Below are 13221 nucleotides of genomic sequence, written 5' to 3'. Positions count from 1 at the left end.
CAACGTGAAACGTGAGACCGTTGTAAACAAAAGTGAATGTTTGGCTAGCTTGATAAGAGGAATGCCGTCTCAGAAGTCTTTGACTTGAGTGAGTAAATGGCTTTACAACATGAATTTAAAGATGTGCGGCATAAAGGCTGCATTAACGGTGCATGATAAAGTGCTATAGACCAATATGTCAAGGTAACATCAGACTGTAGAAAACGATTAGCTACAACAGCGATTTCCAGCTCGAGCTTAGCTGACTTCACGTTAGTTTTGCCAAGCTAGCTAACTTAGCTAACGTTAGAACAATAAATATTTTGACCAAATCATTGACCAACACCACTGTGTCTGATCAAGCGTAACGTCGGAGTTGGTGAAGTTAACTAGCTAGCTATATAGTTTAGCACAGTTAACGTTAGCTAATATGATAGAACTGTTTGGACCTTCATTTGCTAGCTACTAACTATTATTGTAGCACCAGCTAACGTTAGCCCGTTTTCTAACTTCTAACAGCCACTGAATCGGTACGTCCTAAAATACTGTCGTTTTAAACGTTTGACGTAGAAGTAATATGATCTCTGTAGCTACTGATGTCGCACAGTGGTCAGATGTGATTTATTCTCCTTTCCATTCTGCTATACTGTCCACAGAACTCCAGCATGTTGTGTGAAGTCCTACTCTCATCACTATGGTTCCTGTTTGTCATCTTCTGGGTCGAGACAATAAGTGTGTGGCTGTTTCTGTGTATATTCTACCAGGACCGGGCGTTCTACCACTGGGGAGATGGGTAAGAGACGTTCTCTGGGTTCTCCAAATAATCCATGCAGTGGCTGGGGTGCATACCCCAAACTTCCCTCATCTGGTCTGTTCCTCTGCTCCCTCACAAACACTCCTCTCTCACCAGGAGGTAACCTGGAAGTAGTGGGAGAAGGGAAGGCAGGATGAGATGAGGTGGAAATTAGGACATCATCTCCATCTTAGCATCTTAACATGAGACATCACTTGATGTTGACTCGTGCTGTTTAACATCCTGTTAAGTGTTTTCAATAAGATTAAATGTTGAATTGCTTCAATATGTATTGAAATAGAAATTGTCTACATTTAAGTTGTTGAATCTTGAAGGTAAATATTACTGTGAAACTGTATCATTCTAGATGCCATTTTATTCATTTAAGGCTCAAACTTGGGGCCTTCAGTGTCCTTAGGCCCTGTGTCCTGAACTGATGGGAGGAAGGATTTGGGGAAATACACACAAGGCCTAATGGGAAATGTCCATAATTGAATCTGTGTATTCTCTGTTTTAAAATAGATTGTCAGATTTACAAATTACAAATGGACAAACAAGACTTAATTTGATACTTTGTGGGCTTATTGCACTCTGAGCTGAAATGCTTTGTGAACATGGTCCATGGGTCAACGTGTGTGTTTTTGTTTTGTAACCATTGTAACCAATCTTTTGATGTTGCAGGGTATTTGCAGATGATCCTGGTCAGATGCTATACATGTTGAGCAGGTGAGAGCTTTGTCTTGACCCTGGTGTACGTTTGGGTAGTTTTCCTGAGCATAATACTAAAAAGCAAATTGAGATTATATAATTCTGTGTCAAAATATAAGATGCGTGTGTATGTGTAGGGCCTAATCTCTTGTCTCTCCCAACAGAGTCGACACCAGCATACAAAGACAGATGCAGACCTGAGACAGAAGAAGACTCTGGACTCCACAGAAAGGACTCTCCATAGATGGTTATTGGAGTTATGTGTCTAATGATGATGAAAAGCAGTAGCTATTTTTCCTTTGCACTGACTGCCTAGCACACTGTAGTGCATGGTCCTTCTCAACATAACTAACTGTAGGCCCACGTTTAATGATAGGTGGGTGGAGATTTGCAGTACCAGTGAAGGAGCAACTTAGGAGGAGGTTCTTAATGAATGATAAGTGTATCACACCCAACCATGTAACATTAAACACTTATCTTTCACTCAGATACTGGTGAAGCAAGATGAGTTTGACAGAAAATGCTTGGGTAGCAAAGGATGGGTTCAATGCATCGTTTTATTTTTTTGAACTCAGTTGTAAGATTTGCACATAGACGGCATTTTCATCGTTTTGTCATTCTGTGCAACCGCAATTGTTGCAGCTTGCAGCTACATTTGTGTTTTGTTTTGTTTTGAAATCGAATTGCAGTAAATTTGTTATTAGTTAGGCTTATGAATGTTCTAACCAATTATCAAACAGATTTTTTTTTGGTGAATGTTTGCTTTAACAAGGAGCCAATTTTGAATGTTGGGGTTTGGGGGAGTCATGTTCTTGGGTTTACATGGAAGTGTATGGGATTGGTCAGGAGTTTACAACCTTTTTCACACACAAAACCCTGACATAGATACACTGTGGCCAGGGATGGCCATCTGAAAAAATATAATTTATTATTTTGTTGATCACAGCATAGAATAATACTGTCTAGAGATCAGCGAATAATACTGAGGAGAGTGTACCCTATGATAAAACTACTCTGTCAATGCAATATGGCACTGTTCTAGCCAGAAATAATAGTTAACCTATACTAAAAAGATGTAACACCTTGGGAAGCAGTGGGAATGGTGGCCTGCCCAGACTTAGGTGTGTTTGTGCTTGCTCCCCACGAGTTAAACTGCTTTTAAACAAAACAAACGGATAGTATCGGGCTGCTTTTGTATCTGAGAGGAACTATGTGTATGCTGTTTTTTTGTATTCATTGTCATGCTGAATAAATGCAAGTATTTTTGAAAGTGCACGTTTTTGCTTAAATAAACTAGAAGCTGCACTGAAGGGAATGGCGTCCAGTGTCTCCACCTCCCATACCGGGGCAGCAGGGGGCGCTCACTATAAAGTTAAACCTCATCGGGAGACTGAACTGCAAATCAAGACCGGGGTCACCAGCTAGTCGGACGGAAAAACAAAAGTGCACAGTGTGGCGGAGAGTGTACTTTATATGTTGTGGTTTTATTTAGGCGATCGTTTTCATCAGGGGTGATTTTGTTGATCAACTGTACAAATAAGAAACTGTGCTGCGAGTTGTGAGCGATTTGTGTTGAACATGGCTCCAACTATTCAGACACAAGCTCAGCGAGAAGACGGCCACAGGTAAAAAAAAAAAATTAAGCTTTCCACAAGTTAGTTAGCTTTCTACATAAAACAGATTGTACTAAGGTTTGTTAGCTAATGTTAACGCACCCACAGGTCATTAATTTATACGATTGTTCATTGTCGGTGCCTAGCTAACTGTATCTACGAGGAAACCTAACGACAACAAGCAAGCTCAAGGCTAAGTTAGCTACCTAATGCTAATGGTTAAACTGAAGTGCTAACCTAACCTAACATTACAGCTCGTAACGTTAGATAGTTAACGTTAGGTCTTATCAGGCGATCGTGTTAGTTAAGTAAAGCCGAGGAAAATCAAATAACCTCTTTTAATTTGTTCATCACATGTATTTGGTTGGTGCAACTTTACGTTAGTGACACTGAAATACGAGTGACACTGACTGCACAGGTAACTGTTGTTGGTACCGACAGGAGTCACAGGAGAGAGTTATTATTTCTAGTCACATTTTTACAGCTAGTCACTCAAAGAATTTGGACGTCTGGATTATTTTAGTATTTAATCTGAAAACCTCATTTCCAGTGGGGTGAGATCCTTTCATCTTTGCAATGCATATCAGCTTCTTTAAATATTTTTCCAAGGTTCATTGTTTTGACACCAGTGGATTGCCTTATTCTGTACTGTTCAAAGATATGACCTAGTAAATTCCTGAAACAAGTGAAACTGCATTGGAAAGTAGTGCCATTATCTCATCCATAATTTCCACTTTTTTTTTTTTAGACAAGAATAAGATCATAAGATTTATTATGAGACTAAATGACTTGTTAAGATAGACATTTTTGCAGGGCAGAGGCAAGGTGTAGTTTTTAGGAGCCTAAAAATTGTAAAAAGCAGTGGTTCTCCCCTGTGACTTTACCTTGGACAAGTATGGTACAAGAGATTGTCTGCAAAAAGGATCTCACTTATGTTGCACAGAGAGGACAGTGAAAAAACACAGTAGTACAGTATTGACTCAATACCTAAACAACATATGTAGCTTTGATATGTCTCTAGCAGTAAGTTAAGAGAGATGGTGAGAAGTATGACATACATCTGTTTTCTTTTACAGTAGGAACTCCTCTCACAGGACGGTCCCAGAGAGGTAAGAGAATTTAACAATGTGAAGTTTGTTATCATGTATTTTGGACTGTCTTTAAAAGCAGTAGTAGTAGTAGTAGTTGTGTAAAAATGTGTCCATCTAACTCGGGCTGTGTTTGTTCCTGTGACAGGTCAGGAGTGGTCTGTCGAGTGAAATACTGCAACAGCCTGCCTGACATCCCCTTTGACCCCAAATTCATCACATATCCATTTGACCAGCACAGGTGAATGCCCTCATTGCTTTTTTCCTCCCCATTCACTGTCACTAGAATTGACATCGGCAAACACGGACAAGGCCTGACATCTCTTTAGGGTTGGCACGATACTAGAATTTCTAACTTCGATACAACACCCAGGAAAATATCAATATGCGATACCATTTTCAATACCACAGGGGGGGGGGGGAGAATTTTCAAAAAAATTGTAAATAATTTTTACATGAAAACAATATTTTAAAGTTGTCTGAGATCAAACAACACATTTTTGATTGACAGGTGTCGATCGCCGTCATGATTTGCTCTTTTTTTATGAGGGGAGTGAGCTTATACTGCACAAGCATGTGAAACATCATATTGCCTCCTGGCCTCTGCAGCATAGACTGTAAGCAGCTAAGAAAAAAACACAGACACAGAGACCCAAACTAGTCCCTTAATATCCGACAACGCAGGGGGAAATCCCGGTGCAAACGAGACAGATAGACAGACAGACAGAGACTCACGGTTCTCCATAACGTAAGCCCGATAAAACTCATTCAAAACTTTGCACTTACACAGCAGATTACCCCTGCTCATCAGCTTATCAGAACACTTTTAGCTTGTTGAAGCAACAGATACCCACCAATGATAGGGAAAAATCAGCAGGGCTAGAGTTAGTGGATTATTATTGACAGAATAATTTTAATCGGACATTTCAGTGTCCGGTCGAGCCTTCTGACCGGGCCCGGGCAATGCATCTGAAAACCGGACAGTCCGGTCGAAAACCGGGCATCTGGCAAACGTACTTGATAACTTTGCTTGGTTTGCTAGTCCAGGGTCCGTTAACGTTTATGATAAATGTTTAATGCTTCAGTGATGTTGAAACGGGAGCTTTCGGTAACCTCTCGAAATTCTTTATATAGACTGGCCTGTCGGTCCTTAAGGTGCTTCGCTAAGTTTGACGTGTTACCCCCCTTCGTCGGCACCACTCTGTAGCATTGTTTGCTGACTGAGGCAACAACCCAGCTGACTGCTACTAGTGAGAGGAGGGGCTGTGGGCAGCGGTACCGGGTGTGTGTATGTGTGTGTGTGTGTATGGCTAGTGGAGGCGGAGAAATAATATGTTTGATTTTTCATTAAGAGAAAGCACTGCTGGTATCGATACTGTTGCAAATGAGTATTGTATCCGTTTCAAATTTTTTGTATCGATACTTATTGAAGTATTGATACTTTTGACAACCCTACATGTCTTATTGTGTTGTGACAGGTTTGTACAGTACAAAGCCACCTCTCTAGAGAAGCAGCACAAGCATGAGCTCCTGACCGAGCCAGACCTCGGGGTCACCATTGATCTCATCAACCCAGACACCTACCGCATAGATCCCAGCAGTAAGTCTTCAATTGTGGACAGTCACTTGCCACATCCTTTCATGACCAAATGTCCACCAATGTCAGAGATTATGCTGGTTGATTTAACTCTTTTCATTTTTTCAGTTCTCTTGGATCCGGCTGATGAAAAGCTATTGGAAGAAGACATCCAGGCTCCATCCAGCTCTAAGAGGTAAGGTCACCAAATGTGCGGCATCATGTTGAACCACTGTTTAAGAATTGTGTGGAGCGTTCAGTTTGAACCTTTTGTTCCTCTTTCTGAAGATCACAGCAGCATGCCAAGGTGGTCCCATGGATGAGGAAAACAGAATATATTTCTACAGAGTTTAACAGATATGGCGTCTCCAATGAGAAAGTGGAAGTCAAGTAAGTCACTAAGACCTAGCAGGCTTGATGCCCCTACCTTTTACATTACCTGCTGTTATTTAAACGTTAAAGTATGTGACTTTCAGTAATCAAACTTTCTTCTTTTGTTAGAATTGGTGTGTCTGTCAAACAGCAGTTCACAGAGGAGGAGATTTACAAGGACAGAGACAGCCAGATTGCTGCCATTGAGAAGACATTTGAGGATGCACATAAATCGGTGAGGGAGCACATTACCAGGCTGACCAAATCCTTGTTGTTTACAACCTGCCTATTACAAGAAACTAAAATGCACCATATAGGCTACCAGCCTTGCCCTGCAGTTTCAGTACAGCTTCATAGAATATATCCTCCAATAATTAATTAAGGAAAACAGCCTGAAAAGGCAAAATCCTTTAGTCACAAAGGTCACTGCATGTATGTTGCACATGCGTACATATTTCTGCACATTGCATTTTTTTTTTTTTTTTTTTACAATTGTAAAGAATTGTTTCTCCCCCTGAGATCCTATTGCCTTCCTTGTGTACTGTGCTTCTTTGTTCCCTTTGTCTGCCCTACAGGAGAAACTTGCTCTTAATATCATTTCTCTTTTAAATAAAGGTTATGATTTTCACACTAATGCCTTACTAAATTGGCTTAGGTGGCAGTAGTCTAATAGTTAGAGAAGTGGGCTGCTGAACAGAATGAGACACACTCTCCCCTCCTGCTGAGGAGCCCTTGAACAAGGCACTTAACCTCCAGCCCCTGTGTAGCTGCTCTGTGGCCAGCTGTAGAGGACTGTGTTTGTAACAGGCAGCTACCAGATGTGAATGTGTGCATGCTTGTAACCCTCTGCTCCCTCTGTAATTATTCCCCCAGGCTGTAAATATGAATGTATTCATGAATGCATTCATTCATTCAACCTGCCTAGTTTAATAAATGGAAAAAACTTTTTGACTTTTATGGGCTGTAAACATGTTTTTTTTTCTCTCCAGATTGCGCAGCACTACAGTAAACCCAGAGTTACTCCTGTGGAGGTACTGCCTGTGTTCCCTGACTTCAAGGTGAGCAAGCTTTTTAACATGCATAACATTTCACTCCACTTAGTGGCTTTTAGAGTCTGTGATGATTTCAAATTGCATGCTATGAGCACTGTAGTGGGAGAACTACATGAATAAGGCAGGCATTTTCTTTAATTTATTCCCCTCCCTCCCCCATCATGTTTTTTTGTTCTGTTTCCCTCTTTTTTTTTATTTGTCTCTTACTTTACATTCAAGCATTTATTTTATTGTCTTAATACACTATACAGAAGGCATACTACATGTTAACTCCATTTCTTTCTTTTAAATATGTATTGTTAGTTTTGTGAGCATTCTTGAGCAGTCATAGTTATTACATGCACATTGTGGTTTTGGATATTGATTTTATCTGTACCTTGTTTCCCCAGATGTGGATCAACCCATGTGCTCAGGTCATCTTTGACTCTGATCCTGCACCTAAAGACATGTCGGGACCTGCAGGAGTGGAAATGATGTCTCAGGCCATGATCCGGTGTGTAGATAAAACATCGGTTTTGTGGATATGTGTGCGTATATACAGTAGATCTTTTCTATGACCTCTGATTAACATGGTCTGTTACTCTACAATACAGAGGTATGATGGATGAGGAAGGAAATCAGTTTGTGGCCTACTTCCTGCCAAATGAGGAAACACTTCGCAAGCGCAAGAGAGACGTGGAGGAGGAGTTGGATTACATGCCAGAGGAGCTGTAAGTAAAGCTATGACATCAGCAGAAACATGTTTTTTTTGCTGCACATTATAATCATGACCTCTGTTACTTTGTTTTGCATGTTCATGTCAACCTTAGTTACAATAAGTATTTATTAACATGCATTATGTTGTCTGTGTGTTTCAGGTATGACTACAAGATAGCCAGGGAGTACAACTGGAATGTGAAGAACAAAGCCAGCAAGGGTTATGAGGAGAACTACTTCTTCATCTTCAGAGATGGAGATGGTGTTTACTACAATGAGCTTGAGACCAGGTAACTAATGTGGAGACAAGAGGCTTGTTTTTTGTTTCACCTCACTATGAAGAAGAGGAAAGTCAATTTTTTACATTAATATTCTTAGAAAATATGTTTAGATCATAAATATATCTTGTTTTGGTTTAGTAACGTTGATGCCAGTTAAGGTACAAAACAAACCTGCAGATCAATGCCGCCCACACTGGTATGGGGGGCTTTCATGAGAAACTGTGTTTGGCCTTGGCTTCTGACACTGTGCTGTGCATTGCAGAGTGCGTCTGAGCAAGAGGAGAGCCAAGGCCGGAGCTCAGTCCACCACAAACGCTGTGCTGGTGTGTAAGCACAGAGACATGAACGAGAAGGAGCTGGAAGCCCAGGTGAGTCTAGCTGCTCTCAGAGCCTGGTTTTCTTTATATTATTTTAAAAGGTTTTTACATTATTTTTCAAGTCTTTGCATTGAACATGTCATCAGGCTTGGACTCTGTACCAATTATTAGACGGTTTGTTTGGTGGAAGAATAACATTCATTTATTATTTATTACTGATTAAAATAAAGTTTTATTGAACATTCACATTCTTTGTCTTTAAATACAATAGTGTGTTGCCACCATCTTATGAAAAGCACTCAACACAGTGTTTTAGTGTTGCTGTGTTTTTTGTTTCTTTTTTGTTTAGACAGCTAAGAGATGTTATTGAGCACAACACTTAGCATACTTACTAAAAAAGAAGGCAAAGGTTCAGTAAATCTTATCAGATTTAAAATATAATGATTAAATGTTATTCTTCCACCACACAATATCATTCTTGAACAGGTGCTAAACAAAGTAATCACAAAGCAACACAGAAGTACCAGTATGAGTGGTGATTTTTGATTAGCATGTTAATATTTAAACGAATTGCTATGTGCTCACTGTGTGCACTTGCGTATTTTACAATGACTTCAAACATGACAGCTAATCAGAACTGAACAGGACTGGAACAATCCATTTTATAATGATACCTGTAAGCTTGGATTCTTCTTCATTCCTCAGTCAGTAGTAGTGTAGTGATGTCATTCCCCTTTATTGTCTGCAGGAAGCACGTAAGGCTCAGCTGGAGAACCATGAGCCGGAAGATGAAGAGGAAGACATGGACCTGGATAAAGACCTGCAGGACTCTGGTCAGTTGTCGGTTTCTTTTATCCAGTGGCACCTAGCCAGTGGATTTTCTCTTCACTTAATTTGCACTGAATTTGCTACCTGCTGCACCATAGTAACAGTCAGCTTGTGCCCACTAAATCGTTCACCATCTGCTGTTTCTCTGATGTTTTTACCGTCTTTTCCAGGCGACGAGAAAGACAAGGGCAGCGGGAGTGAGGCAGAGAACTCCGACAGTGAATCTGAGAGGGAGGACGAAGACCAGGAGCAACGGGCAGAAGAGGAAGAAGAGGACGAGGAGGTCGGAAAGCGAAGGAGGAAACCCAGCGGCAGCGGGAGCGAGAGCGGCGAGGAGAGGACCAGGGAGATGAGAGACGAGGAAGAGATCTTCGGCAGCGACGACGACAGTGACGACGACGACAACGAGCCCAAGAACTCTGCCAGGAGCAGCGGGGAGGAGGGCAGCGGGAGCGAGGACGAGGGAGGGGACCGAGGAGGCAGGAGGAGCGGCAGCGGCTCTCCGGCACACAGCGACCGCAGCAGCGACCGTTCAGAGGCCCGCGCTCAGAGCGGAAGCGGGAGTGAACAAGGCTCGGATTCCAGCGACGCCAGTGACAGCGAATGAGGTCCCCTGTCCAGACAGTGTGGTGAAAGCCACTTATCTTATCTGTATGTTTAGCTCCAGTCAGCTGGTTTCAAAAGAGCCCAGGCTGCCTCGTGGAAATGTTCTGCTGTCCGTAATACTAACTCAGTCCGGGGCTGGAGTCTCTTGATTGTTGAAAATAATAAATGCAATTTGTGAGGGAGATCCATGTGGTTTTTGGGCACCTGGGGACATCAGTTACTCAATTCTGTTCAAAGTTTTGGTTTGTAGATTTAGCTGACACTTACCAGTAGTTATTTGTACACCATTCCTCTACATTTGTTTTACTCGGCATCAGAAGAGCAAACTATTGTCTGTCAGATATTCAGTGCAGGATCATGTAAAAATGTTTTTGTTTTCTCAGCTTTTGACAGGTCATTGCATTATGGCTTTGAAACTGATAATAAAATGCAGGTAATGTTTTGTAAGAAAAGTCAATGGTCAAAGTTTTTTTTGTTATGTTTTTCTCACACTGAACCTCTAAATAATCCTGTGAATTTAGCAGCTGATTTTACCATCAGTCCACGCATTGCAGCAGTGTCTGTGCGCCATTTTACTGTAAATACGTCAATATTTTATGAGGTTTACTTCAGACCCAAATTTGAGAGGAATTTGGTTGTAATGCAATATGAAAGTGATCTGTGTATTTGCTGTCCAAAATTAATAAGATTCCAAGGCAAAACTGAAAAAATAAAACATTCAAACTTGAGTGAATAAATCATTTAATAGCAATGAGATGCATAAGTATGAATAAAACGAGTGAAATGGAATATTACAGATATTAGTTTTTATAAACAATTAAACGTGATAGTTATAAGATGTAGGAAGATGCATGTTCAGCGGAAAAATGCCAGGTGATCCTTCAGCCACTGCTCTGACAAGTCATCAGTGTTTCTTGTTTCAAAGACCTCACAAAGTAAAGGCAGAGAAGATCAGAGTCAAAATGTGAATACTTGTGATATCTTGTGTGGAATGTGCGCTGAAATATTTTACTTGACCATCATTACTCGAGTGGATTTTTAATACAATTTGGAGGTAGGAGATGTATCGGAAATTAGCCAGTTAAAAGTATAAATAACTTACCGAACTAATGCTAGTCAGTTAAAAATAAAAAAAAACATTTTGTAGTCTCCCAGAAATATATCGATTTTGTAGTTCATAAACAGATTTTTCAGTAATTATCAGCATTTGAAAAATGGTTAGATTTTCATCACATCAAACATAATTGCTTAAATGACAGATTTACTATAGATGGCACATTTACTATTGTAGTCACCACTCTAGACAGAAAATAAAATATAGTCAAGCATCAATGAAAGGATTTGGTAATCAAGTTTAGAAAATAGTGTTAATATTATCAAAAAAAAAAAAAAAAAAAAGTACAGTAAATACTTGTTATTAGTTACTTCACACCACTGCATCTTATTATAAAATGTAGGTCAGTATTTGGGATAATCACCTTTGTGAGCTCTGCAGCTTGGACCAGTTGGTTCTTGCTGCCTGCGTACATCATCTGTTGTTCAGGCTTGCACCCTGTTGAATTGTGTGATAAAAGTTCATTTTTTCCCCCAGAGATTCCTTAATTTGACTAGGTTAAAGAACATCGACATATCCAAGAGATGTCACACTTCTCACCATTATAAATATTCATAAACTGTATAGCAGAGCAGTGAAGATCCCTGTTAATTTGGCAGCCAAGTTTTTTCGTTCTACTCCACAAACCGAACAAGAATCTTTCTGTCCAATGAAGGGGAAAGAGATTGCTTTTGGCTTGTGACAGCCAGGATGATTACTTACCCATCGGACTGGAGAATATGAAGCACAGAGGATAAGACACTCTGCCATCAGCGTGGACGTATTTGTAGCTGTAGACAATGAATGTGCGCTGTTGTCAAGGAAAATAAAACTGAATGATGTTCTGATAACACAGTTGCCATATTAGAACAGAATTCCTAAATACTGTTGTGTGTAAATGTGCAGACTTTAAGAAGAAAACTATGCAAGAATGTACTTGTGACATTCAGTGAGGATATCTGGGCTGCCGCTCTGGAAGTTCATCTCTCAAGTCATCCAGGGAAATATCCTGAAAGACAGAGTTTTGTTGGTGACTTTTAACTCAGACTGTAACATCTGCAAAAGACAAAGTTCAATCAGTTTACTTGCCTCATATTCCTCCTCAAGGATCACAAGCTGTCTCTCCATGTCTATTTTCACTGTGAGAAAGAAGAATGATTATTGGTCTTTCTGGTTTTGCCTGTGTTGACACACTCATGTTGAATGAGTGTGGGATTTGGTTGAACAAATTACAACTGTGTTATTCAAAAGGATTAAATGGAACAATTAGAGTGGAGATATGTAAGTAACTAACATTCACCACCAGCATGTGATACTTACTCAATATGGCAGCATTGTTGGTTTCTTTTCGAAATCTAAACTTCCTCAGTTTATCTTTCAGACTCTCATCCACTTCACACACAACCAGGGAGCTTGACTGCAACGTGGAATAGAAAATCAGTAAAAGACTAAGAAGGCAGACTAAGAAATATCAAAATATTTAAATAAAATTATGTGGATTACATTGCAAATAGTCAAAACAGAAAAAGAAAGAGGGTTGGGGACATCAGCTTAAATAATTTCAGACGTTCAGCTCTCCGTCCACCATGCATGGATGCATTAAACATTCAAAATAATATAGTGACATATTGAGGGCAGGAAATGTTTTTGTTGCAGCATGGCAGAATGTAGTTTCCTGTGTGACGAAAGTGAGGGGGATGGTAGACTTGGGTCTCAATAAATTAATCAGAAACCAACTAAATAAAAAAAAACTGAGTCAAATCATCAAATCCAGTACATTTCTACAGAAAAGCATAATCTTTCAAGCAATTGCAACAGACTTTCATACCATTCTCAAAGGGGTCTGCGTCTGCCTTCCTGTCCTCAGTGACACTGCCTTGCTTGAAGTTCCTTACACCAGCTAGTGACAAGCTGACAGCTACTATCAGACTGTCAAGATCCTCCTTTAGTGCAAAGGGGAGGGCAGACACACAGCTACAGTGCCATCAGTGCCGCCTCCCCTTTTCTCCAGTACAAGATGACATTAGTGTGCAAACTCCCTCTGATGTCAGCTAGTTTCACAAGTTTGCTCTGCACTCAGATAATGTGTTGTAGTCAACAGTGTGAATATCTTTTATTGCAAATTACAATAATTGTCAGCCACAAAAAAATAAAACAATATTTGGACCAAAATTATACATTCCAGTCTGACACAACAGATTTAATTGTCCACCTTGAAT

At 40.2% G+C, this 13221-nt stretch overlaps 2 protein-coding genes and 1 long non-coding RNA gene across 5 annotated transcripts; 2 read left to right on the top strand and 1 right to left on the bottom strand.

The window, feature by feature from the left end:
• Positions 1 to 6: 6 nt before the first annotated feature.
• Positions 7 to 2748, top strand: LOC139661342 (uncharacterized). The gene is made up of 4 exons (XR_011696589.1): positions 7 to 88; positions 636 to 772; positions 1454 to 1498; positions 1645 to 2748. It is a non-coding gene; the product is annotated as an uncharacterized lncRNA (long non-coding RNA).
• A 145-nt stretch (positions 2749 to 2893) lies between these two features.
• Positions 2894 to 10370, top strand: paf1 (PAF1 homolog, Paf1/RNA polymerase II complex component). 3 transcript variants are annotated; one of them, XM_071539778.1, is made up of 15 exons: positions 2894 to 3105; positions 4173 to 4202; positions 4330 to 4422; positions 5660 to 5781; positions 5887 to 5953; positions 6046 to 6147; positions 6259 to 6364; positions 7119 to 7187; positions 7571 to 7674; positions 7775 to 7891; positions 8039 to 8167; positions 8421 to 8526; positions 9224 to 9308; positions 9474 to 9711; positions 9757 to 10370. In XM_071539778.1, exons 1-15 carry the CDS (start codon positions 3059 to 3061, stop codon positions 9908 to 9910), a joined length of 1569 nt encoding a protein of 522 aa, XP_071395879.1. In that variant the 5' UTR covers positions 2894 to 3058; the 3' UTR covers positions 9911 to 10370. The 3 variants fall into 3 exon arrangements, with proteins under 3 accessions (XP_071395879.1, XP_071395878.1, XP_071395877.1); XM_071539777.1 differs by having other exon boundaries at positions 9474 to 10370; XM_071539776.1 differs by having other exon boundaries at positions 4170 to 4202; positions 9474 to 10370.
• A 141-nt stretch (positions 10371 to 10511) lies between these two features.
• Positions 10512 to 12951, bottom strand: gmfg (glia maturation factor, gamma). Its single transcript, XM_071539779.1, has 7 exons — positions 12831 to 12951; positions 12323 to 12419; positions 12092 to 12141; positions 11962 to 12011; positions 11726 to 11808; positions 11388 to 11461; positions 10512 to 10836 (listed from the first exon to the last, which is right to left on the bottom strand). Exons 1-7 carry the CDS (start codon positions 12831 to 12833, stop codon positions 10765 to 10767), a joined length of 429 nt encoding a protein of 142 aa, XP_071395880.1. The 5' UTR covers positions 12834 to 12951; the 3' UTR covers positions 10512 to 10764.
• Positions 12952 to 13221: the final 270 nt, after the last annotated feature.

The sequence above is a fragment of the Centroberyx affinis genome, unplaced genomic scaffold (assembly GCF_046629955.1).
Source record: "Centroberyx affinis isolate AG114_WGS23_722 - 3 ecotype Tasmania unplaced genomic scaffold, CSIRO-AGI_Caff_v1 ptg003519l_1, whole genome shotgun sequence".
Lineage (NCBI taxonomy): Eukaryota > Metazoa > Chordata > Actinopteri > Beryciformes > Berycidae > Centroberyx > Centroberyx affinis.
Note: the sequence above shows the minus strand (reverse complement) of the source record. Positions and strands in the feature narration are given on the sequence as shown.